The sequence below is a fragment of the Anser brachyrhynchus genome, assembly GCF_964034855.1.
Source record: "Anser brachyrhynchus genome assembly, chromosome: 1".
Taxonomy (NCBI): domain Eukaryota; kingdom Metazoa; phylum Chordata; class Aves; order Anseriformes; family Anatidae; genus Anser; species Anser brachyrhynchus.
The window spans coordinates 95,516,249-95,542,808 of NC_137694.1; the positions used below are offsets into that span (position 1 = coordinate 95,516,249).

Here is a 26,560-nt window from a genome sequence, read left to right on the forward strand (position 1 = left end):
TTTAGGCCATCCCCACAGGAAGCTATTGGCCTGTAGATATGTTACTTGTATTGCATGGCTTAAGATTCTTCTCTTCTGCCATGTGAACTGGCATTCTGAACATGAGCCAGCAGTGTGCCCAGGTGGCCAAGAAGGCCAACAGCATTCTGACTTGTATCAGAAACAATGTGGCCAGCAGGACCAAGGAGGTGATCATCCCCTTGTATTCTGTTCTGGTGAGGCCGCACCTCGAGTCCTGTGTTCAGTTTTGGGCCCCTCAGTATAAGAAGGACATCGAGGCCCTGGAATGTGCCCAGAGAAGGGCTACGAAGCTGGTGAAGGGCCTGGACCACAAGTCCTGTGAGGAGCAGCTGAGGGAACTGGGGTTGTTTAGTCTGGAGAAGAGGAGGCTCAGGGGAGACCTTATTGCTCTCTGCAACTACCTGAAAGGAAGGTGTGGGGAGCTGGGGGTTGGCCTCTTCTCACAGATAACCAGCAATAGGACTAGAGGGAATGGCCTCAAGTTGAGCCAGGGGAGGTTTAGGTTGGAAATTAGAAGACATTTCTTCTCAGAAAAAGCAGTCAGACATTGGAACGGGTCGCCCAGGGAGGTGGTCGAGTCACTGTCCCTGGGGGTGTTTAAGGAAAGGTCGGACCTGGTGCTTAGGGACATGGTTTGGTGGGTGATATTAGTGGTAGGGGAATGGTTGGACCAGATGATCCTGGAGGTCTTTTCCAACCTTAATGATTCTAGGATTCTATGGACTGGGAAGTACTTTGGCCATATTGAGACAGGTGACAAGGAAAAGTGGGAGAGTCCCACAGTTTTGCCAAAATATGCTTACTCATAGAGTGATAATCCATACATTAAAGGAGACACGGCTCCAGCTGTTTATTACCAGGCACCAACGCATATTGACTCAAGAGTCCAGCAGGGCCGAAGCTCATGAAGGGGCAGGACGGCAGGTTAAGTCGGGCGAATTATCAAGGCTCCATAAGAGATGGAAAGAGCAGGAAATGAAAGAAGCTGCACCCTCTGCAGTTGCACTAGCAAAACCTGTAGTGGTTAGGAGGTCAGGATGTCAAGGTGCGAGTGTCATCAGCACTCAAGGCAACACCGAATTCACCTTGGCAAATATTGACTGGGCTTCTGAAGTGTTTGCTTTGCAATGTTACTGTTGTCTTTGTTGCCAGTGTGTTTTCCCCCCTCTTCATAGCAGTATGTATCTGCACTTAAGTTCAGTTTTCCTTCCTGCCTATTAGGAAATTTGTAAGTATGAAGTGACTAGTGTAACCTGAGTAGAAAAGAGAGCCAAAGACGGCTGCTCTTTATTGACTGAGTGCTGTGGAGATAGATAAGTGGAGACAGAAATGTGAGTCCCCCCTTCCTGACAGGGATGTTAAGCTGGCACGGCCATGTGCGGGCACACCACACAAATACAATTCCAGTACTGCATATTCAATACTTTCCACCACTGACTCTCTCCACAACTTCAGGAAAACAACAGCAAGGCCCGCACTGAGGGCACCGGGCTCCTCCGCGCCGGCAGGCGGCGGTGCGGCGGGGAGCGGCGCGGAAGTGCTGGGTGCCCCGCGCTCTCCCGGCCTGCTCCGGGTGTCCGCTGACCCCGGCCCTCCCCGCCGGCCGTGCGAGCGCGTCATGGCCGCCTCGAAGCCCGTGGAGGCGGCGGGCGGCGGCGGCGGCGGTGGCGGCGCGGGGCTGTCCCGCTGGCAGCTGGCGCTGGTGCTGGGGGCGCCCATCCTGCTGGGGGCCGGCGCGCTGTACCTGTGGGGGCGGCGGGCGGCCCGCCGCGGGGGCAAGGGGGCGAGCGAGAGGAAGACCCCCGAGGGGCGGGCGAGCCCCGGGCCCGGAGCCTGCGGAGGAGGAGGAGGAGGAGGAGGAGGGCAGCCCGATGGGCCCGGCCACCAGGAGACGGTGAGAGAGGGGCCGGGGGAAAAGGGGTGGGGGGTAACGGCAGGGCCCCGGGATCCTACAGCCGCTGCCCGAGCTCGGGGGGCAGCTTGGAGAGGGGGTGGGCGGCCCCCGTAATCGCTTCCCTTCTCCTCGGATTGCTGCCAGCAGTAGTGGTTTGCTCGAGCTTTGAAAAGTGGCTGAAAGCATCCTGCCGGGAAGCATGCTTCGACCAGGTGAGTCTGAAACTGACCAACGTGAGTCACTGTTCAGCGATGCTGCTGAGAAATGTCATTCAGTGGAAAGAAGAGGCGGTCAGAATCCTTTAAAAATGAAACGTGTTCCATGAAAACGCAAAACCTGTATCATTAAAGCAGCTGAAACTTCGTGGTAGAGTTTGCCTAAACGCAAAACCTGTATCATTAAAGCAGCTGAAACTTTGTGGTAGAGTTTGCCTAAATAGGGACGCTTTCCAGTCTTACATTTATCCTGATATAAATGACCTTCCTGAGAACTTTCAGGTGAAGCTGTGTCTACAAAACTTGAAGGGCAACATGGAAAACCAAAGTCCAGATCGGATGCGTGATTCTCTTGTATGTCCGTCTGTGGAAAAATATCTCAAATATGCACTTTCTGCACACGTGCAGCGACTGTCATGTTGTGCTGCTGAGGTGAGCTTACCATTGACAGGCACACGTAAAGTGTTAGACTTGGCAAACTGGTTAGATGAGGAGCGTAAGCAGTATTATTTTAATTGTGATGAAGTATGTCGGATTTTTTCCGATGTTTATGGTGTGGTATACTGAAGCTAGTCTTAAACTTGGCTTACTGGAACCAGCTTTAAGCCACGCTGGCTTTGATGACAAAATCTCATTGAGGTATTCCTGCATTTTCTTCTCCCATTCTTTTATGCTGCTTAGACTGCCTCGAACCGTCTGTTAGACAACAGTTTAAACTTCTTGTCTGAAGTAATCAGGATTGAAAAAATAACTGGGAGATACGGGATGGTAGGTTTTAGCCTTGATCACTTCAGCGATGAATATTAATGTTATGTAAGTGAGTGTGCAGGCGGTGGTAGGAACAGGCATGGGAGTGGTGAGGAATGTGGCAACTTCGTAGCTACTGAATCACAGATACCCTCAGGCATTGCTAGAACTGCAGTGAGCTGCAAAACCTATGCTGGACCTGGAGGCAGTGATTTGTTGTTAGTTCATGGACAGCAGTTCTCGGCAAGCAGCACAGGGAGGATGAAATCAAACTTTGTTTGCTGTGGTAGCTTTGCCTGGTGACTGTCACCTTTATGGTGTTGCACTTGCTACACGTGAGCTCTGGGTTGCAGGCTACTCATGCCCTTTATCTAGCTGCAGTGACTTTGCTGTTGCTAGCTCTGGATTTCTTGGATGTATTTCTGGATTGCAGTATTTGCCATTGAGTGGTTTATAGTCATTCTGTAGCTGAACTTGAAGCAAGAAGTAGCTTTTATATAAAACTTAATTTAAATATATTTTGTGCTATATTTTATAGCACATATAGTATTTTGTGCTATATTTTATATAGCACTTAATTTAAAGCATTTTGTGTCTAGCACTTTCAGATCACTCCCCAAGATAAATTACTGGTGGACTGTGCATCTAAGACTAAGTATATGGTTGAATGGTATGATCCAGAGTTGCTTGAAAAGCGTTCTTGCATACTGTAAAGAAGTGATCGAAATTACTTGGCAAAGCAGTAGAAGATGGGATCAGATTTGCCAGATTATATGAGACAATAGAGTAGCTGGTCTAAATACCGTTGCTACAGAAGAATTAACGTGGTTGCAGCATCCCTTTATGTGTGTGGGAAGGGTTGACTTCCTGTTCCTCATATCCAAAGACAAGATATTGTGTAGATGTCAAGTTTCCACAGGTTTTTTTTTTTAGTTATAGATATTATTGATAAGACCCTTGACTCAAAACACAACCTTTGCAGATGCTTTTCTTGTTGACAACCTTCACTGTAGTGCTCGGCCTTTCTACTATGGTGAGGTGAATTTTTTAAACTCAGTCAAATTTCAAATGCAAATCTGTGTGGTGATTAAGAGCCAGTAATTCATTTCACAGCTTAAACACAAGTGGGAGGTCTTCTAGAGAACACAATAATGGTCAATAATGGATGGGCTACCAGTAGCTGTGTGTGTGTGTCAGATAACTAGTCTTTTACTTATGTTTCTAACATAGGATCTAAACATTATTTCCAAATTTTCTGCGCATTTCTTTAAATCAGCTCTTGCACGCATTTGAGATGCTCCGTTCACTGTTTCTGAAGACGTGACCTGGATTATTTTTTTTTTCTTTAAAAATATCCAGGGTCTAAAATCTTCTTTGTTATTTATTCAGACTTCTTACTATTTTGCGTTCAGTTCAAGCTTTTCTTTTAGCTGCTGCAGAGGCCTCACATTTTTCCCCAGGCTGTATCTGCACTAGAGGAGGCTCCTGGCATAAATGTACTGGCCGACTGCGACTGACGTCGTGTTGGCAGAAGCCCTTAGCACAGGCGTTAGGTCAGGAAAAGCCAAACTACTCCTGAGATCGCTTCTTTTGTAAGCATAGCTCCTTAACAATATAGTGAACTGGTATTCTTGTACCAATTAAGATTAAAAATATATTTATGGATGTCCTGATAAGGTCGGGAAGTCAAATTGTGTCTGTTCGTTACAGAAGTTGTCATCATTTCTGATTGTTTGGGTGGAATGTGTTTTAGCCACTCAGTGACAGCAATTGCTTTTTGTATGCTCTCTAGTTTGTGGTGAGTATTGGTATAACTTAAACGTGTTGGAAAATTAAAATGCTTTGTATTTATTATGTTAGTTTGTACCCAGTTGATTCGATTGTGTTTTTTACTTTTTCCGTGGTAATTTAGCAAGTTTATGCCCTCCTTGAGTGAGAGGAGCAACCAGTGGTTAGTCGGTGTGGTAATGCATTGGATGTTTCAGCATTGTTTTTTCCCCTTAAGTTAAGATCATTCCCTTAAGCAAGTCTGCCCTAGTCCAAATCTCACTCATTAACTGCCGCATCAAGTTTCTGGGCTAACCCTGTGGCTTTGGCATTCCAGGAAGCAGTGAGCCAACTGTTCAGTTGATTCTCTGGCACTGCGTATTGCAGACAAAGCTGGTTTGGGCCACAGCAGGGCTTTGCTGTTGTGCACTTTCTTGCTCAACATTTTCCTCTGAGCTGGGTGCACTCAGTTGGGCGTAGTGGTGGGTGAGCGTGGCCAAACTCTCTGGCTTGTGCGATGTCACGTTTTCAGGATCAACAGCCAACTGGTGTGGCTTCTTTCCAGGATCTATTTTAATAGCATTTGCTAAATGTTACCTATCTCAGTGCTGAGGTGTTAAATCACTGTGTCAAAGAATTAGAATTCTTTGTCTATATGTGTTTATGTTTGTACTTATTCTGAATTAATCTAAGCAAAATATGTAAAACGTCATTTCTGTTGTGTTGTGCACCTGTTGCATAATAAATCTCATCAACCTACTGTAAGTTCTATGTTTCATGTCAGCTGTAGTGGACAGGTGTGGAAAACTCTTAAACATGTGTATGAAAGTGGTAGAACAATTGCTAGACTCTTGGCAGCTTGTGCAGCTCGCTTATTCATGGTAGGCGTGGATGACGCTCGTTTGAAAGGAAGGTGACTGCTGAAGAACATTGACAAATTGTACTGTAAACTTGGGCTTAATTATTTATAATACATCCTTGCTTGTGCTCTGAATTTCTGTCTGAAGCTTGTGGAAATAGTTCTTCTCATAGTGGTTTTAATGTTAAGGAGTATCTTAAACCCATTTATACTCAGTTAATGCTTTTCAGTGTAGGTCTGAGATAAGACTTGAGGTGAATGATAAAAAAAAAAAGGTTATTCAGTACTAGTGAAAATAACACTTTTTTGGTGCCTAATCTTATCAAAAGGGCCTCTTGGTCCTCTCATTTGGAGAGGAAGAAAGTGGTTTAGACCTCTAGGGCATCTTTGGAAGCTAGTGAATTAGCATTGTCTGAAGCAATAGTCCACCTCCCTGTCATTTGTCAGACAAGGGCTTGTGCAAATCCTTTTCAGTCAAGAGAAAATGCTGGAACTCCCCGCTCGGTGTTTCTGTTGTGGCTCCGTGTTTCTGTTGTGAATCGCTGCCATCGCTGACTGGCAGCAAATTTCTTGTTCTGCTTTAAAAAACAATGTCCCTCAAAGACAAAATTCTGAACTTCTGCTTTGACCACGCTGGCATTGCTGGAGGTTACTGCTCTTTATTCTTGCAGCTGCCAGCCTGTTCCTATGAAGTGGCGGCTGTTTGCGTGCAGTTTCTGAACATTTTGTGCGGAGAGCACCTTTGCTGAGGTTAAAGTAGTAGCTAACAAATTTTTGCCTGTGCTATCTGGTGTCTAGAAAGTTAGGAATCTGCTCATTTAATTGCCTAGATAATTGAGTGCTTCTCAAATATACAAGTGTTCTTTTGCTTAAAGTCTAGGTTTCAAGACTTATTAGTGAACAGCTGCTAAAAGCAGTCCTAAATACTGAGATAGTATTTTTTCAGGTAACTTCTGAGTTGCTTACAAATTTTGAAATGTTGTCAAGATTAGAAAAAAGTATATATCTTTACTGAAAGCAGTCTATTGAGTATTTTGTAGTATAACCATTGTAGAGGCATAAATGGTGAGTGTCAGGATAGAGTAAACCATGATGCATGTCAAAAAATCATCTTGCTTTCGGCTGTGATAGAAAATATTTATTATAGTTTTGGTTTGGCTGTGTCAAACGTCTGTTTGACAACTGGGTCTAAATATTAAAAAAATAAAAAGAAAAAATTGTGCTGTAGAGAAGTGTTAGCAAAAGTTGCTGAAATTGCTGCCTTTGTTTTGGCATCTGTAAAGTACGCAAGACTCTTGTGATGATAGATAACGTTTTTTTTAACACTTGCTGGTTTGCTCTGACCAACCAGTCAGAACAAAGCCCGACTGTTCAGTTTTTACGTAATAAAAACAGTTCCATCTGTAGGAAATGAGCTCTCAACATGAACACGGTTTTAAAGAAAAGTTTAAAAAAAAAAAAATCCCCCAGTGGGCATTAAAGATGGAATAAAAGGGTGTTGTGTTTGTTTTTTTTTTTTTTTCCTCTGCAAATATGTAATCAGAAATGGCTGCCATGATATACCAGACTCCTTTATTGAAGAAAGCGTGGAAAACAGACTTCTTTAATAGAAGGCTCTTTCTGCTCTGCTGGCTTCAGGTAGGGGTGCTGTCCTCTGGCTTTGCAGTGTAAATACACAAGAGGTTTCTGCATGCCCAGTATGTGCAGGGCAAGTGTCAGAATCTCGTCACTGATACAGTATTTGTGCCCTGAAAGTGTATCTTCTGTCTTTCCATGGGATGTCTGCCATAGAGTGTCACTCCTGTCATTGGCAGGAACGAAATAAAATTCCCTTCTTGTTAAGTTGGGATTAGAAGGAAATCGTTCTTGTGAGGAACTAAAACTGCTCTTTGGAGAATAAAGGCTGTTGTAGATTGTACTTAAATGCGGAAAGGTAAACTAGTCTTTAAAACTGTACTGGAATGCCATCAGAGAGCAGAATAACTCTTTGGTGTAGTTCTTCTGAACCGCTCATGAGAATTAATCCAAAGCAAAGCAAGACAGAGAATTTCAAGATGCCCTTCCTTTCGTGCTCACGTATTCAGAAAAACCTGTGGCATGTTTCAGTGCTGTATTTATTTATGCTGCCTTGGCAGTCAATTGATTATGAACTTCCATTCATTTTATTGAGCTGGTTTGCTTGTTGTGCTGAGCCCTCAGTTTGTCATCTTCTAGTGAAAGGAAGTTCTTGGTCTGCATGGCCCTTCATTTTAGGGACAAAAAATACGCAGTGTGTCACATAGAATGTTACTGCAGTAATTGCAATTGTAATGGATCAGCTGAGTAGAAGCAGTGAAACTGGAAGATAGAAGAACTGTTGCCTTCAAAAAGAAAAGAAGTCTGAAAATATTTTCAGTCTATTGGAAAATAACATCTAGAATTGTTACTTGTGCAAGAAAACTGAGGGAAGTGGGTTTTTCTGTTTACTTCTGGGTGAGGTACATCAACTTTGCTTGCATGATCACTTTCTTATTTGTGCAAGCCTTCAATGTAGCAACTGAGAAGAAGGACTGAAAGGCTGAGAAGCAGTAGCTTGAAAAAGTTGGAAAAAGTTCTTCATTGTTAAATCTGAGGCTCGAGAAATTTTTGAAAGTGGATCATTTGTTAGTAACTTCCATTTTCTTATTTGTGCATATAAAGTGATAATTTTTAATGTCCAAAAAAGCAACAACACCCAAAGCAAACGAAGGGAAGCGTGGGTTTTAGGTTTTTAGTGGTTTTTGGGCTTCATCAGGTTATGCTGCAGTTAACTGAATATGTAACTTACAAATTATTAAGCTTCTTTGAACAAAGTTATTGATTATAAGAACTCTTTAAGTTTCACAAAACTGAAATAAAAGATATGGTGCTTTTTTCCCCCTGGCAAAATTTTGTTCCATGACTTGATCAGTTGTATATCAAACCTATAATCTATCAATATATCAATTTGTATAAATTTGTATGAATTGTATCAATTGTATACAATTGTATAACAATTGTATACAATTGTATAAATTGTATCATTTTATATATATAAATGTGTATATATATATAAATGTATATTCATGTATAAATTGTATCAATTTGTCAAAGTTGTATATCAAACCTATAAATGAACCACTATTTTCTGCTATTTTTTGTATTGCAAACGAGTGATATAATTGGTGAGAAAATAAATTTCATTAGCATTGCTATTTAAAAAAAGAGAGTTGACATTAAAACTTGGCATTGTGGTTTATAAGCGACTTTGAGACGCAAATACACCATTTTGTTATTTTTAATGCACACTTCGTACAGCATGGGATTTGTTTTTCATGGGGATGCGATGCTAAGCAACATTTTTCATATAAGCCCTTATCAAAGTGGATTTATTCATGATGCAGAGCTGTATCGGCCTTTGCATTTAACACAACAGCCATTCGGAAATGGTATATTGCATGCGTGTAGAGGACTGGAGCAGAATAGTGTGACAAAGGTTGCAGAGAGAAAACCATTCAAGAGTTACAAGTCTTGTTTAAGGCAGCATAAGAAAAAAAAAAAAAAGGTTGATTTCCTTCTGGCGTTGGCATTGCTTCTGACTGGGAACACAGGTCTGAATGTTACAGCATGGCCCACGTATCTTGCGTGTTTTTCTTTTTGGTACCAAGTAACTTGGAACAGCACTGAACTTTGTAGGTTATTTCACAAAGATGTTTCTGTCATGGTTTGATGTAGAAACGCAGAAGGAAAAGTTCAAGCTGACTTTCATGCATTTAAGTTTGTCTGTTACATGTATTAGTTAAAAGAGGAGCAAGTGGTGTTGTAGAGGGAGCCAAGTTTATAACATACTTGAAGTAAATGGGAAGTAAAACCTTCCCTTCAGATTTGGGTTGAGTTTTGAAGGAACAATTTATCAAATACACAGTTACTTGGCTCTCTGTAAAAGTTTTTGCTCACTAGTTCTGGTCTGTATCCATGCAGTTAAATACCATACACAAAAAGGGGTGAAGCTGGTCTTTTTATCAATTCAAACTTAAATCTTTAAAACAAAAATCTTGAGAGCAATGCAGATTATTTTGTTCTGTGAACAATGGAGATGATGTAGATGGCTTTCCTATAAAGCTGGTTACTGGTGAGGTCTGACTGAAGAGCTTTGCTGGCAGTAGGGATATTTAAGAAATACTCTCCCTTATATGGTTTCACTGGTAAGCCTCTCTTCAGGAGAATGCCTGTAGGGTAATTGTATTCCATTTGAACATCTATTTTTATGTAGGAACCTAAGTCTGGCACCCATTATCTGATTCTCTCATGCCGTGATTGGAAACCAAGCCTTAGAAGAGGGGCCTGTACAGCAACTCCTAGTCCCCCTCCAGATTTTGTGTTTTAAAAATGAGTTAGATGCTAAAAATGATCAGACTGGTATGTAACAAGCAGGCATCAAGGGAAGCAGGTTGTTGAAAAGATGTTTTGAAGTTTGTCTTAAAGTTGTTTGGGTATAGCTTGTGATGCTGGCAGTGAATGAGAAAGGAGAGGAGACAGCAGTGTAGTCAAAGAAGAGACAGAAGTATTGTCAAAAAAGAGCATTTACAATTGCAAGCAAATCACAGAATCATTTAGGTTGGAAGAAACCTCCAAGATCACCTAGTCCAACCTCTGACCTAACAATCCTAGCTGATCTTTTTTTTTGTGTGTGTGATTCAACCGATGAGATGTAGTGAATCCTGCAGCTATTGTTTAAGGCATTACTACTATCAGTTTTACGCTTTCCTTCCTCAGAGAGGTCAGTAGAACAGCACGTGTGTTCATACCTATGTTCGTTTCAGTCTGGTAGTTTAGCCTAAGCAGCCCCCAAAATGATGGTCACTGAAGCTAGACTGTGAAAGGAAGAGAACTCAAGAAGGTGGGTGATAGGATCTTTTGCAGCTCCATATGTCTTGAATGTGAGTCGTAGCCCTTTGATTAAAGAGAGGCTTTTTACATCTGATTCCTCATAAACCACGTTCAATAACTGGCCTGTAAATCTAGGAGTTATGTGCACATGTGGCAATTCTGATTTCTTCGCAAGTGCAGATATTCCACGAGCAGCACAGAACTTAAAGATTCATTTAGCAAGGTCACAGACCAGTTAGCAGTTTTCCTTCCTCTGCTAAGAATGATAGACCATGATGGTTCAGCGCTTTCTATCAGTGGATGGATGAGCAGGCTGTGTGAAGCTGTAAGGGAGGTGGCTGTGAATTTAGTTAATTAGCCTAGTGCACGGAAGGCAAAGCAGCTTGGTTTTTCCCTACAGGTTTTATTCATCTTGATCGGTAGGTCTGTCCACAAAGTGCTTCCCTTATATAGTTCATATTCTCCTGAGTCAACTCTTTACTTACAGGTTGTATGTGTTTCAGTAGGAAACTTTTCCTATTTGAATTGCTTTGAATGCTTTGTTTACTTCGTGCATTTAGTCTTTGGAGAAATAACTATTTCAATATCAGTGAGAAATCTCATTGGTTCTTCTGATCACCTTTCATCTTAGATTAAAACCTGTCTAGCTTTCCAAAGAGAAATTACTGCATTGTTTGATACCATTGTAGTGAATCTTTTCAGAAGCTTGTCTGCTCTCTCATACACTTGCAAAAGATTTTTTTCTTCTCAGAAAATGGAAGGAGGGAGATTTTCAGAAGTCCAGTCTACAGCTTACCACTCAGCTCTTTTTTATATCTTTGAAGATGAGCCCTTAAGTGCGTTGCTTGTGAGCAGTGAAGCTTTTCTCATTTGAACTGATCTATCACTTTATCTTTCAGAGCCCTCTTGATAGAGCTCAAGCAGCCAAGAACAAAGGAAACAAATTTTTTAAAGCAGGAAAATATGAGCACGCTATTCAGTGCTATACTGAGGCTATCAGCCTGTGCCCTCCTGAGAAAAACCTTGATCTGTCTACCTTCTATCAAAACAGAGCTGCTGCCTATGAACAACTGGTAAGATGTAATTATAAGTTTATTCTAAAAAGTCAAATTTTAAATTATGTATGTTGTCATTTTTGTCCACTGAAAGATCCCAGGTGGTGATATGGGCTGCTTCACAAGATACTACAGCTTGCAGCTATTTTTCAGTAGTTCATCACACTTTTCCACATGTAACTAAAGCTATTTTCTGTTAACCGAGTCCATTTTATCTGTCTTATGTAATTCTGAAGTGCCTCTCTCTTGTAAGATAAGGTTTTAATTTCTTATCCTTTGGAACAACTTTATTGTACACGTTAGTTTAGTTTTATCTTTGCAAGAGTGTTGCTTTAACTGTTGAGTGAAAAGCCAAATATTTCAAAGGGATGCTGCTTCAAAAATTAAAAAAAAAAAAATCACAGAACTCCTACTAAAGCCTAAGCCCTAAGTTTTGCACATGTGGAAGCAACATCTACTTGGTAGCTGTGCATACATGATGTTAGTTTTAGAAGTCAGCTTGTATTTTTTTTGTTACTGTATCATTAGTGGTAAATTGCCGCAATACTGGCTTCTGTGGCAAAGTTGGTGAGGTGAATGGAAAAAATGGCTTTGTGTAGTCTGAAGTATCAAGTGAGAGACTGATTCAAGAAATTGAGCCTTGAAAAAGGAGGCATAAAACAGTTCTGGTCTAATCAAGTACTGCTTATAACACTAACTCATGCCATAATGAATGCATAAAAAATATGGTTCCTCTTTTTCAGTTATTAGAAAAGTCTGTTTCGATCACTAATTTTTCAGATAAATGGATTTTAGTTTTTAATAGCCTTGACCAGTTCTGTTCCTACATACAATCATTTTTTATTCCTTTATGGTAACAGTGTAGTGAATTGAAATAGCAATTAAAAGAAGAAAAAAACCCACCACCAAACTAACAGTTTCAGCACTTTGATAAACTTGTTTGTTGGTTTTCATTATAATTTCATCTGTCTTCTATTTTTTGTGTACCAGTCTTTCAGTCCCAACATTACCTCCTGCAAATATCTTTGCATCAACTCATTATCTTCTCCCGTATGCTTTGTACAAAAACTGTGTGGTTTCATTTTTCTGTAGGAATTCCTTTTCTGTTTTGTGGCTGTTCTGGTGCAGGTGGCTTCCAGTGGCGCCTGGCAGTTTCTTACTGAGAAACTTAAAGAAATAGAAGCAAGCAGGTAGAACCAGAGCCCTGGGAACTGCAGCTACTGTTAGGTGGGCATGACCCTGGAGTTGGTAGTGGAAAGCTATTATCGTGCATCTGAGTAGGGCTTCTTTCATCATGTTGTTTTTCTACCCACAGCAAAAATGGACAGAAGTGGCCCAAGACTGTACAAAGGCTGTTGAGCTTAATCCTAAATATGTAAAAGCTCTCTTCAGACGTGCAAAGGCTCACGAGAAACTAGACAATAAGAAGGAATGTTTAGAAGGTGAGTGTCTCTTAGCACTTTGGAGATGATAAAATTTCTGTAGTTTTTTACTTCTTGTAACTACAGTAGTGCATAATTATTCGTTAAATGCCATTCATAGCTGCTGCAAGTACATTTTCTTCTACGTAAGAAGAAACTTTTTCTGTTTTTCAAGTTTAAATCTGCTTAGATCTGAAGTAGTTGTTGAGAAATTCTTCTTACTGTAGCCACTTAGCGTTTTCTCTTTCCAGGAAGCTCCTTACATGTTAAAGCAGAATTCATTTAACATGCTGAGTAGATAACCTGGACAACAATCATTCTAGTTCCATACAGTACTAAGCTTTCTTCTCTATTTGTTTTAGAGAAAAAGTAATCTTCCAAAAACTAAGGTGTTTTTACAGGTGGAGATGTATGGTCAGGAACAAGAGTGTTACGGTCATTTAATGCATTTGATAGGTGTTAAAGGGAAGGCAGTTCCAGTAGCGTTTCTTTCTGATGAATAACAGTTATGAATATCGGAGCAGATTAAAATAAAAATCCTTTTGTATATTAACAGTATGTATTTGGCAGAATCTACTGTGTCAAATCCCTGTAAATACTATTCTGCTGATGCAAGATTAAAAGGCAAATGAATTTTCAGCAGTGCTAATGCTCATTATCAAATAAGGACAGAAAATAAGGTAGTGTTCTGATGACTGGCAATCTCACCATTACAGATCAAATTAGTTTCATTAGGTGTAAAAATAGCTAAGAATTAGATCTGCTGAAATAGAAAATAAATTTAATTTTATTTATCTTCTGGCAAGATGCCTTCCTGTCCTGTTGGACCATCGTAACTAGAAAAGTATGGCTTACGTCAATCAGTCTAGTCCTTTGCAATCACACGTGGACTATAGAAGAATCCATAGAATATTTACTGGATCTGCCAAGTGCTTGCTGCAGACCAGCTGCATTTCTAGAGTCCTGTAATAATATCTAAACCTTATGAAGTTGAAATAAATGGACAGGGGATAAAAGTCCCAGGAGCAATCAAGTGTCCATCTGATAGCATGCCAACTTTTAAATGTAATTCCTTTGTGATGTTAAGTGGTAATGCTCACAGCAATTGTTTTCAACTTGTACTTGATTTTAGTTTGTAATACGTTTCATATCTGAAAATTATATGTGCTTTTTTCTTTTCTCCTGGATTGCATCAGTTTTCTAATAAAATACTGTGTTTATCTGCCAACCATGTGTAGGCAATAAAATCCTTGGAAGTAGGGTATGTCCATGTAACGGAGGAAAAGCAAAAACAAAACAAAAATTCACCACCGCCGCCAGTAAAAACTCCCTCCAGTGATCCATGGCAGTGTAATATGGGAAGATGTTCCTGCCTTACCCAAGTCTGGGCACTAGTTTACAGCTGCCTGTAGTGAGTAAAGCATCTCTGCCAGGCACTTAAGGTGGTAGAATATGGTACTGCTGCCATATACTCTTTCACACTTTTTCTGGCTGTATTGTGTTTTCCAGGAACTCCTGTTTTTCTTGACCATGCCAGAGTTGTAGGGAATTGCTATGTGTAGCGATGTAGGAGTACAGAAAAATCCAGGGTATTGGACGGTGTTTGAATTTCAGGTCCAAACTCTGCTCATCTTCACTTTAATAACCTTATACAATGACTTTGTGGGAATGATATTTGAAACCTTTTCCCAGATTTTGCTGCTGCTTCATTAATGGGACTGGAGTTTAAATAAAACATGAATAGGAAGAATCAATGGTAACATTGCATTAATTATGCGATAACTAATTGCATAAATTCCCCATCCCTGGAAGTGTTCAAGGCCAGGCTGGATGGGGCTTTGGGCAACTTGATCCAGTGGGAGGTGCCCCAGCCCATGGTAGGGGGTTGGAATTAGATGATCTTTAAGGTCCTTTCCAACCCAAGCCATTCTATGATTCCACAAATGATAGGCTCTAGAGAAATAAAGATAGCGTACAATAAGAGTGAATTTGACACTGTGAAACGTTATTCAGGGAGCAGTGGATTAAGATCTTCAGATGCTCTGTGTGTTAATGGAAGAGATATGATACGGATTAGCACTTTAAATGGGCTTGCAAGGTATGTCTTTTAAAGTTGCTTTCCGAAGGTGCAGAGATAGTTAGGAAAAATAGGGAATCTTATCTAGGAAGAGTTCTTAAAAACTGAGAAAGGACTGAGCTATGATTGAGCAGAACGTGAGTTTTAAAAGTTGAAACTCCCTGCTGGAGGTATGAATTTTTACTATTCATCTAAGTGTGTTTGTCTTTAGATGAAGACATGAAGATAAAAAATAAAGGTTAATTTTCTTCATTCACTGTCATGAAGTCCTTTTACCACAAGGAGATCATTTTAAATACCAGTTTATCTCTTGGAAAAAGTGGTAAATACAACAAACAGGAAATTGAAGCTTTTATCGATTACAGAATGTGTGTTAGCTTGACTGTAACTCATTGATACTATGGCACACTTTTATGTATTCCAGTGACTATCAGAATTTGTCTTTAATCTGTTTTTTAATGGTGTTTCCTAGATGTCACTGCAGTCTGCATTTTAGAAGCCTTCCAAAACCAGCAAAGTATGCTATTAGCTGATAAAGTTCTCAAACTCCTTGGAAAAGAAAAGGCCAAAGAGAAGTACAAGGTAGGGCTTGTGATACTGCTTAGAAATTCTGATTTCACCTGACTGTTTAAATGTTGATTGTTGGCATTCTGGCAACTCTTGTAAGTCAGTCGCTGTTTTCATCTGCTGAAGTGTAAAAATTGAAGTGAATGCTTTTGATTATGATTATTATTATTATTACAAAACGAGTGTTTTACTTTTGTTGTTTTCCTTTGGGACCTGGCCAAACTTTTTGAAACCTCTGTAGGGAAGAAAAGCCTGTTGGACAGAAAAGACGGTGGAATTCATGGGTTTTAAAAAGTGGCAAAATAATACTGTTTAAAACCAACCAACCAAAAAACAAAACAAAACAAAAAAAGAAAAAATGATGCAGGGTGAAGTTTTGTCTCTTTATTTGTGGTCAGGCTTCCTGATTCTATCTTGAGAAATATGCCTTTATCTCCTAACTACTACAGATTATTTGTGACAGTTGTTGTCTGTTTATGTTCCATTTCTGTAATTAGGTGCTCATACTTATATTTTCCTATTTGGGCACTCAGATTTCTTTACATAAATGTTGGGAAACTGCCAGCAGCGAGAGTTATGGAAGTATAGAGATAGCCAGGAACAGACATTTTAAGTTACTACAGGTTTACAAAAGGTTGGGACAGGTATTAAAACATGCTTGCTTGTTATTTGTGACTGTAGTTTAAGTACTGAAATCCACAGTGGTTTTGAGATGCTGAATTTCTTTCATGTAGAAACTTACATAATTGTGTGGCATCGAGGTAACAAAAATGAATCATGCTTTTAGTATGGTAAGCACCATAAAATAGGTGTGCTTCATATAGGCAGTATTATGATAGAACTTAATAGAGAAATTGAGAAGAGTGTATTCAGATTTCTTTTGCAGGAAAGATTGAATTGTAATTCTCCTGTGCAAGAAACTTTTTATGGTTGTACAAAGGATTTTGCACCTGAAAGCTGTTACTTCTCACACTGTGATGAAAATATTTGGTGTCTGGGCCAAGCCCAAGAGTTAGGATATTGTCTCACTAGTCTTCATTGCAATGATACCAGCTTCTCTTGGACAAATTGGAGAAAAGGGCAAATTGCCATTCAGAATCTAGTTGAATTTAGGCTCATGTTTAAACTACCAGCTTTCATTTTTCACACAATTTATGTGCACACACACTGCAATGTGTTACAATATTGTAAGAGTCCTCATTTCTGGCCATGAATGCAGAAAGATGCAGTCTCCTTTCTTCACTCTTAAATATATTCACTTGATTTCCTCTTGTGATGCATGTTGAATTTTGATCTGAAGCTTAAATAGTCCCTAAATGTCAAAAATATCAGACTATCAAATGAGATAGTGGAAAGTCATAAATTGGTTCTTTCCTGAATATTTTTTTATAATCACGCTTATCCATTTCCACACTTACCATCTGATTTTACTGTCTAATGACTTGAAATTACTTTTCTCTTTTTCAGAATCGTGAGCCTCTGATGCCCTCACCACAGTTCATTAAATCCTACTTCAGTTCTTTCACAGATGATATCATCTCCCAACCTTTGCTTAAGGGTGAGAAATCGGATGAAGATAAGGATAAGGAAGGAGAGGCTTCCGAAGTAAAAGAAAAGTGAGTATACAGTATGTTTAGGGATTATTTGGTGTTGGAATTAAGTTTTTAGTGGTTTTGACACTCTGTTCAGTGTAAGTTGCTGTTTTACAGTACTTGCTATGGGATATCATGCAGTAATAATGTAAATGTATGATTTACATTATTTTTAATAATAAATCATTTTAATAACCAATACATAAAATTAATAATATAGAAAAAATATTTCTTTAATTATTAAAGAATAAATAATGTATCAGTATTACAAAGGAAACTTTTATTGAGGCTGACTGACTAGTTCCAATCTGTAGGTGGCTTTGATCCACTAAGCAAAGTGAATAAAGTACAAGATTGGACAATAGGCCGAATATTTGCTACAGCACCATGGTACAGCTTATGAGATGGAAGGATTAGAGAGTGCTGAATGATTCTCCTGGCAAAAGGAATGTTTTATGTTGAAGAGGAGCTTCCAAGGAAGAAAGCAAGTTAGTCTTCACCAAATCCAGGACATTTAGCTGAGAACAAGGCAGTACTAACAGTAATTTTTGATCCGAAATCCTTTTCTTCCACATAGAAACTGCACATTGCTTGGTGCGATATTCAATTTGTCTGAGCTGGAGTACCATCCCAGCCCTTTTGTTTTAAGGCAGAGATTATCGCTGTCCTTAATGTGAAAAGCATTCGAGGGACATTGAAATCATTGAAAACATTCAAATCATTCAAATGAAACTAAGTTCAAGAGGTGAAAAAAAACCACACCTTATTTCTTTGCAGTGTTATTTGGGCATGTATGTCTAAGTTATTTTCAGTCTGTGATGGTTCTGTCGAAGAATATTTGTAAGTTTAATTGCAATGCTAGTGTTGTAGCTCAGTATAGCAAAAAGCTAGTGTTTGTTAAGTTTTAAAGAAAAGTCTGAATTGCAAATGCAGTGTTCAGTGAATACAACTGTTCTTACATCATTTACAGCTCTGGCTATTTGAGAGCAAAACAATATATGGAAGAGGAGAACTATGACAAAATTATCAGTGAGAGCACAAAAGAAATTGAAGCAAAGGGAAAATACATGGCAGAAGCTTTGCTTCTGCGAGCTACTTTCTACTTACTTATTGGCAATGCAAATGCTGCCAAACCAGACCTAGATGAGGTCATCAGCATGGAAGATGCAAATGTGAAGGTAAGAATTTGTCACAGCTGGACTGTAGTGTGGGTTGAGAAAACATGTAAGTTAGATGATAAACTTGAAGTATAGTTCAGAGATTTTTTTTTCCAAGTTTTGAGGTACTTTAATGGAAATGGTCTATTTTCTTTTACTGTTTTGTAAAAGAATTTTTTTCCAAGGGATTGTGTATATCTGAAGCATCTGTGCTAAGTCATAAAAATGAAAGTACAGAGGAAGCTGAATCAGTTAGAGGCTTATGGAATCTGAAAAATCAGTTCATAAATAAGAGGAAAAACATTAACTGCACTCGCATATTTAATGGTTGCTAAAATGCTTGTGTATTTGTATGTGTAGGGAAACTGTCTTCTAAAGACTTTGTGTGGGGGTGAAGATCCACATAGATGAAAGTATAATTTCAAACATTTGAAATTAGGCAAGGGAGTTGACTGATTTAGATTTAATATGAAATTTATTCATGCTTAGAATAACATATGTTAGTAGGAGAAAGTAGTCAAATGAAAAATTTAGTGTAATTATAACAAAGTCCTAAACTGGGAGACGTGTTGAAGTGGCTAATACTTCTTTGAACTTGTCTTTTTACAGCTCCGAGCTAATGCTCTGATCAAACGAGGAAGTATGTATATGCAGCAGCAGCAACCTGCACTGTCCACTCAAGACTTTAACATGGCTGCTGATATCGATCCTCAAAATGCAGATGTTTACCACCATCGAGGACAAGTAAGAAACATCAGAGATTTTGTCCCAATACAAGAAAGTTTCAGTGTATGCTAAAAGAAAAATAAAGAGCAGTACATCACTGGACACAGTTTATACTGTTTGTGGCAGAAACAGAGGAAGTCTTCCTTTGGAACTGTTGAGGAATAAATACACAGTGAAATTTTCACGTTCAGGTCAGGCAGAAGCAGCAAATTTCTGTAGCTATAGGAGACAATGCAGAGTGACAAAGGTTCAGCCCTCTGTCAACAGGAACTCTGATTTAAAAGTATTAGGGATTATATACGTTTACAGAGCAGTATCTACATAGGAGGAAACTACGTGACAGAAAATAAAACCATGTGTTCCTGCTAACTCACAATCTGCAGCCCTGCAGCCTAAACAGGCATCTGTTGAGCTCATCCCTCTCCCACTTGTGACGCTGCTGTGTCCTTCAGTAATTCGTAGGCCTGAAGAGGCCTGCTTCCACTGAGCTGTAATATGAAAGATGCTGGAAGGAAAAGGAGATATTGCCATATGGAGATATGCTAAGTTTTATTTTGTAGGGAAGACTTCCACAGATCAAGTGCCTCTCTCCATGAATTTGTTAGATCTCTTTAGTGCTCAGAAATAAGAACAGTGTTATTTATTAATTGAAGGGGATGAAAGTTTTCTGCAGACTGAAAATTAGTATTTTAAAGTAACTTCACAGTAAAGTAAGAAGGTGACAAAGTAAGTGCCATTCTTATGGAAAGATTAGACTGTCCAAAAAAAAAAAAAAAGCTGAAATGCCAGTTGGGAAAGCCAAAATGTTTCGACATCCAAATAGTCCAAAGGCATTAACTACAGTAAGGCAAAGTGACTTGAGAAAATACGGCATGGTTTTGGAGACTGGACATTAAGCTAAAGCAATAATGGAAACTCAGTATTCTCTAAAATGCAAACATTCTCAATCCCTACATATGGACACTGCCTTTTTATGTATGAAGCTGAAGTTTTATTGGTGGATCTGTTGTTTTATGGAAGTGATTTTCTTTTTTAGTCATGGATTTTGTAAGTTTCTAGATACTTCTAAAACTGAATTGTGAACAATATGAGTAACTGATGCTAACTGAATTATCACTTAAGTGTATGAAGCACAGATTAAATGCAGAAATAGGATTTTCTTTCATTCTGGTTAGCTGAAAATCCTGCTTGACCAAATTGAGGAGGCTGTGGAAGACTTTGATGAATGTATTCGATTGCGACCCGATTCTGCCTTGGCTCAAGCACAGAAATGTTTTGCACTGGTAGGTAACTTGCTGGCTTTGTCTGGGTGTTCTTTGTTTTTAAAGAGTTGTTGAAAACATACTTTGTTTCTCTGCTTTCTTCCCATTTCACGGAAGAGTAGTGCAACAAACATCTCAATTTCTCCTAATAATAAGATAAATAATGCAACAAGAGATTCTTCATTTGGAGCACGGGTTTACTATTATTTTGCAGTGCTCATTATTTAACAGTAGGTCATCTTTCCTGTTTTGTGGTAGAGGAACACAATTTTTCACTCTAATTATATGACACAAAGCTTCATTTAAATCAATTTTAAAGTTGTGTAAAATATCCATCTTCAAGAAATTGAAAACAAACTATTTCAAGCTACTACAGTGGCTCTGCATGCAGGAATCTCCTGTGGAAAGCTTTGCATGGTGTGAGCAAGGAGCAGTTCTAAGTCTGGGATTTCTAGGCTTTTGAAATGGAGGGAGGCTTTTGGCAACTCTCAGACCTTGTGGCTTCCCTCTCTGTCACCCTTTTTTCTCTACTAGTCCACTCTACCAAGGACTTAAACACACGGTTGGTTCCTAAAACCAGGTTGGGTAGGGTGTCATCTTCTGGAATTTGTAATTATTATGACACATGTTGGGGAAGTGGGTAGGTCTGATGAGCCATATTTTCCTTTTCTTGTTTAATTTTGCCTTTTTTTTTTTTCTTGAATAGTATCGCCAAGCCTATACAGGAAATAATCCTTTGCCTGTGCAGGTAGCCATGAAAGGCTTTGAAGATGTCATTAAAAAGTTTCCAAAGTGTGCTGAAGGCTATGCTCTCTATGCTCAGGTACTTGCATTTTACTCTTCCTTAAAAAATGTTGCATTCTTCTGTGCCTTTTATTTTGGATAACATGTATTTCTTCAAATAAAATTTTTGAAAATACGTTTTGAGATAACACAAGCTCTTTTGCTGGAGTGGGAAGGTAGGTGATGAGAATCAGGGGTGGTTATTACGACAGAAAGGTCTGGAGTACGCTTTTGTTGAATTTGTCCATGTGTGTGACATCTCATCGGATTAACATCAGGGAGTGTGTACGCAGTTTGGGAGTGAAATCTGTGGAACTAAAGTAACAGTTCTGTTCTGACAAATGACATGCTCTGGTCAAGGAGAGTTTAGTACAGGTGTTTGAATTACACATGTAACAGAGAATGCCGTTTCTTCTTTAAGAAAGTGTGTTACTGATTCTAGTAGAATCATAGAATCATTTAGGTTGGAGAAGACCTCTAAAATCGTCCAGTTCACTGCCAAGCCCACCATTAAACCATGTCACTAAGCTCTACATCTACATGTGTTTTGAAGACCTCCAGGGATGGCGACTCAGCTACTTCCTGGGTAGCCTGTTCCAAGTACTTCACAACCCTTTCAGTGAAGAAATTTCTCCTAATATCCAACCTAAACCTCCCCTGCACAACTTAAGCTGGATTTAACTCCATTCACCACAACTCTTTGGGCCTGGCCACTCAGCCAGTACCCAATGAAACGTACACCCGTTCAAGCTATGAGCTGCCAGTTTCTCCAGGAAACGCTGTGGGAAACAGTGTCAAAAGCCTTACTGAAGTCTAGGTAGACCACATCCACAGACTTTTTCTCATCCAGTGAGCGTACCACCTTGTCATAGAAAGAGATCAGGTTCGTCAAGCAGGACCTGCCTTTGATAAACCTATGCTGACTGGGCGTGATTGCCTGGTTGCCCTGTAGGTGCTGCGTGATGGCACTTGAGACAATCTGCTCCATGAGCTTCCCTGGCACCAAGGTCAGACTGACAGGCCTGTAGTTTCCCGGATCCTCATTCCCACCCTTCTTGTAGATGGGCGTCACATTTGCTAGCTGCTGGTTGACTTGGACCTCCCGTGATAGCCAGGACTGCTGATGAATGATGGAAAGCGGCTTGGCGAGCACTTCTTCCAGCTATCTCAGTGCCCTGGGATAGATCCCATCAGGCCCCCATAGACTTGCGTACATCTGAAGTGTTTTAGCAGGTTGTTAACCATTTTCTTGTGGATTATGAGGGCTTCATTCTGCTCCGTGTCCCTATCTACCAGCTCAGGGGGATGGGTACCTGGAGAACAGCTGATCTTGCTGCTAAAGACTGAGGCAAAGAAGGCATTAAGTACCTCAGCCTTTTTCTCATCTCATGTCACTGTATTTCCCCCCACATCCAACAAAGGATGGAGATTCTCCATCAGTAGTATCAGATGTTCTGTTTCAAAGTAGGGAAGCAATATGGAAACATTTTCTTTTGATTCCTTTTGATCAGGACAAAAAACTGAAGCAGAAACATTTAAAAAAAAGGAAGAAGTTGAGACTTGCACTTGGTGTATGTGGTGGGTTTTTATGTATGTGTTTTTTTATTTATTTGCAGTATTCTTAACTTGTTGATTGCGGATCTGCCATTACAGATGGTGCTGTGATCAGTAATTTTTGCACCTAAAGCCTAGCGGCTTTCTTCTAAAAAGCCTTGATTTTGAAACTTATTTGTGGTAACCGGTGTGCCTGGCCTGCTCTCTGGTGAGAGTTATATCCGATCTTATATCATCAATATCATTTCAATTAGAATCAGCCTAGCACAGGGTGCATGTCCTGGTTGCATGTATTGATATACAGGTTTCTCTTTTGATGCAGGCACTAACTGATCAACAGCAGTTTGGCAAGGCAGATGAAATGTATGATAAATGCATTGATCTTGAGCCAGACAATGCCACAACATATGTTCATAAAGGGTATGTATTCAGTTCTGGTGAATGAATCCAAACGGAAGGTAGGTGCTTAGAAGTTTAGCCAGGAGAAGTAACTTTGCAAAAACAGCTTAGTGCTGCTAAATATATTTCTACAATTTCTCTTGATGTCTAAATGGTAAATAAGAGTGTAGTCTCAGTAAAATTTCATTAGTGTTTGTTCCTAATTGATTATCTGCTTGAAGTGTATCTGACTCTTACCGTAGCCTCATCTTAATGTCTACCATGCCTCACCCTTAAGCCAATTGGGATCTTTTTTTTGCGTACTTGATCTGGGTTTTGGGGAGTATGTTGATATTCTAAATTTTTTCTTTCCTTTGCAGTTTACTTCAGCTTCAGTGGAAGCAAGATTTAGACAAAGGTTTAGAACTCATAAGCAAGGCCATTGAAATTGATAACAAATGTGATTTTGCATATGAAACCATGGGAACGATTGAAGTGCAAAGGTAATTGAAGTGCAGCGTTAAGAATTCTAAGTTACTTTTGAAATTACAGCAGTCCTTTAGATGTCCCTATGGATCTTAAACCTTTCTTAAGATCTTCTCCCTGGTGCAGTGGGAGGGCAGCTCTTAACTGTTGTCCTGACTGCTGTTCTGTAAATCTTAGGGAAAGGCAAGCCTTCCCTTTATCTATGGCATAATTCTGCTTTATGATTCGGCCACCTTTGTAATTACTGGACAACATGCAGATGAGTGTATGTGTGTTTAAATATATCCCTTCTGGATTTAAAATAACTTCATTGAGCCGTATTAGGCTCAATGTGTATCTAGTGTAGTCCTTAAACATATCTTAATGGACCATTTATACTGAGAATCCTGACCTATACACCCAAACCTACTGTTGGTGTTTAAAAAAGGTGCTGCAGAGATTCAAAGATTGCTTTGCTGGTATTAATTGGACGATGTTTTGGTTTATTTCAGGGGTAATCTAGATAAAGCCATTGAAATGTTCAACAAAGCTATCAACCTGGCCAAATCTGAAATGGAGATGGCCCACCTCTACTCACTCTGTGATGCTGCCTATGCCCAGACAGAAGTTGCAAAGAAGTATGGATTGAAACCACCGACACTGTAAAAACAAACATAAAACAAGAGGAGGAAATGACCTTCTAAAGTGAAGTTGCCCACTTCAGCCCAAAAGACGCTGTTGCAAACCATGTTGAATGGTGGAACTTAGTTTTTTCCCGTTCGTGATGTTGTCATTTGCTACATCCGTTAAATGTTTAGGTGTTGTGGGAGTGGTTGTTCAAGGAAGTATGCAGTGTTGCATCTTGTTCCTTCTGCAGCAAAAACCTTGAAGTGTGTTAAGGGAAGTAAAGTTGCAGGGGAACAAATGGAAGATATTTTGGCCATGCAAATAAAAACTTTACATTGGTTCATTTTGGGTGATTACGTTGTGGGCAATTTTTGCTTTACCAAACAATATTACAGCATGTTTTTTTTTTTCCCTTTTGATTTTAAAGGTAATACTAGTCAGTGCTGTAAAATAGGTTTCTCTTTTATATGTAATTAATCCTTGAGGGTTGATTTTAATTTTGCAAAAGGAAAAAAAAAAATTTACAAACTGTTTAATAATAGGGATTTTTTTTAAAGCCAGTAGCTGTGAAGAGAATCCTGTAAATATATGCAAGCATGCACAATCTTCCCTTAGAGCCCTTCCCACCCTCTGCATAACTACTTAGAAATGGTCCTGTGGCAGCTATTAGGGAATTAATTTGATAGTCCTTATCCTCACCCCAGAAAAAGCCCTAGTGTACTGTGTAGGAGAGCTAGTACAAAGGTTGTTGGGGGAGAGAGGTTAGGTGACATTGCTTCAGTGTGGATTTTACTGGAAGAAAGGCCATGTTCCCATGCAGCAATCCTTACTTGAATGTCACGGGAAATTGTTCTGGAAGGTTCTGAGAGACTTTCAAGAACAGAAAGCACTGCTGGGAGTAGAGCTGCCAAGGTAAGGTCATGCTTGCGTATAATCTTTGTAATCTCTGTCTGTTGCTGAAATGTAACAGTTAATAGACTGTCTAAATTCTCTTCTTCATTCTCTAGAGACTTCTGTGTTTTGATCTAGACCTTGTAATAGCCCTCTGCAGGATTAAGTGAGATAAAGAACAAAGCATAGTCTAAAACTTCAAATAATGGATTAGAATCTTTATTGGTTTCCTTGTTCTTCAGGCCCTGTGTTGTCCAAGATTACAGATAGTGTAGAAAGGAAGCAACTGGTCTGCAAACAGCACATTGGCAAGTTATTAAATACTAGTATAAACAGTCTTCCTTTAACTAGGAACTTCACAGAGGGCTTCTCTGCTGCTTTGGGTTGATCTTTCTGGTACTGAAGCCAGTCCATTGTGCCTCCCCCTGGACTGATGTGGCTGGATAAACTTCATGCAAATTCTTAACTGATGTTGCTTAATTTACCATACACTGATTTGGACTTCTTCACATCCTAAAATCATAGATTTCCTTGTGCTGGATTTTCTAATGTTTTTCACATCCTAAAGAAATGAACCAAACTGTGATCAAACTGTCTTGTTTTCTACTTGTGACGCTACATAGCAGCAGCTCGTATTTTCAGCTTGATCATCATTTCTCCCAGCAAATAAATTGAGAATGAAAATGGTAAGCAGTAGACATGGAGATTTAATCCTTTAATTATTTTAGCTAGCTTAGTAGGGAGATCTGAAATTGTAGTGTTGGTATAGAAGGCACTGGAAGGTACTTGCAGCTGCTAAGGGTATTGCACGTAACAAGTGTCAAATGTCTTCTGGAACTTCCAATCTCTGCATCAGTTACCCGAGAACAAAAATATGCCAGGCTGACTGATGTGTCCTGTTCTCCTGAGGAGTTTTTATTCGCATGGCCTTATCTACATTGGCATTTTCTCCTCTTCACCCTACCTTACCCCATTCCTGCCCCCACCAAATCAATTAAGGGAAAAAAGCATGTGCTGTCAAATACTAGCATTCCAAATCATCACAGACTCTTGCCTGTTCTTGAACTAGTTTGAAACTGCACTGAAAGGATGCATTGTCTGTAATTTTTTGTAAATGATGTATCACCTGTAAACTGAAAAAAAATAAATATTACCTTCAAGTATTTCGCTCTGACATGTATAAGAACAGGTTTTGATGAAAGTGGTCTCTGCAGCAGTGTTCTCTATACTTATTTGTGATTGCTCTGAATCTAGGAAAGAATTAATAATAACTGACTCCCTGTCATCTCTCACTTGAACCTTTAAGAAAAGAGGAGGAGACGTGGAAGGAACGAGCCTTATCTCTGATTGCTTCCATCACCTGCAGAGGTATGATCTTGAGAGCTGAAGATTACAGGGGAAAGGAAAGCTGGGAATCTGAGTAGCTGGCATTCTGTTCATGTGCGTCTCTGGTTGGATTCTGCTCAGGCTTCCTTTTAGTGAAAGGGAATTTAGTTTTTTTAATGGCTGATATAAATGAGGTTTCGCTTTATATGAGGTATGCATATGAACCTTAAGATTTTTTTTTTAATATGGGTTGAGAGCTGAAGTTGAAACAATTACTGCTGCTATTTAA

The 26,560-nt window shown here is 39.6% G+C and overlaps 1 protein-coding gene across 1 annotated transcript; it reads left to right on the plus strand.

The window, feature by feature from the left end:
* Positions 1-1,557: 1,557 nt before the first annotated feature.
* On the plus strand, positions 1,558-26,093 carry TOMM70 (translocase of outer mitochondrial membrane 70). The gene is made up of 12 exons (XM_080565551.1): positions 1,558-1,915; positions 11,290-11,463; positions 12,761-12,887; positions 15,416-15,525; positions 16,978-17,126; positions 18,073-18,280; positions 18,869-19,003; positions 20,161-20,268; positions 20,954-21,070; positions 22,907-23,004; positions 23,343-23,465; positions 23,940-26,093. The coding sequence occupies exons 1-12, from the start codon at positions 1,640-1,642 to the stop codon at positions 24,091-24,093; spliced, it is 1,779 nt and encodes a 592-aa protein (XP_080421677.1). The 5' UTR covers positions 1,558-1,639; the 3' UTR covers positions 24,094-26,093.
* The last annotated feature ends 467 nt before the right edge of the window (positions 26,094-26,560 follow it).

Coding starts and splice junctions, on each gene's coding strand:
- TOMM70 (XM_080565551.1), top strand. CDS start 1,640: ATGGCCGCCTCGAAGCCCGTGGAGGCGGCGGGCGGCGGCGGCGGCGGT. Junction 19,004..20,160: donor TTTACCACCATCGAGGACAA/GTAAGAAACATC, acceptor CATTCTGGTTAG/CTGAAAATCCTGCTTGACCA. Junction 23,466..23,939: donor GGAACGATTGAAGTGCAAAG/GTAATTGAAGTG, acceptor GGTTTATTTCAG/GGGTAATCTAGATAAAGCCA.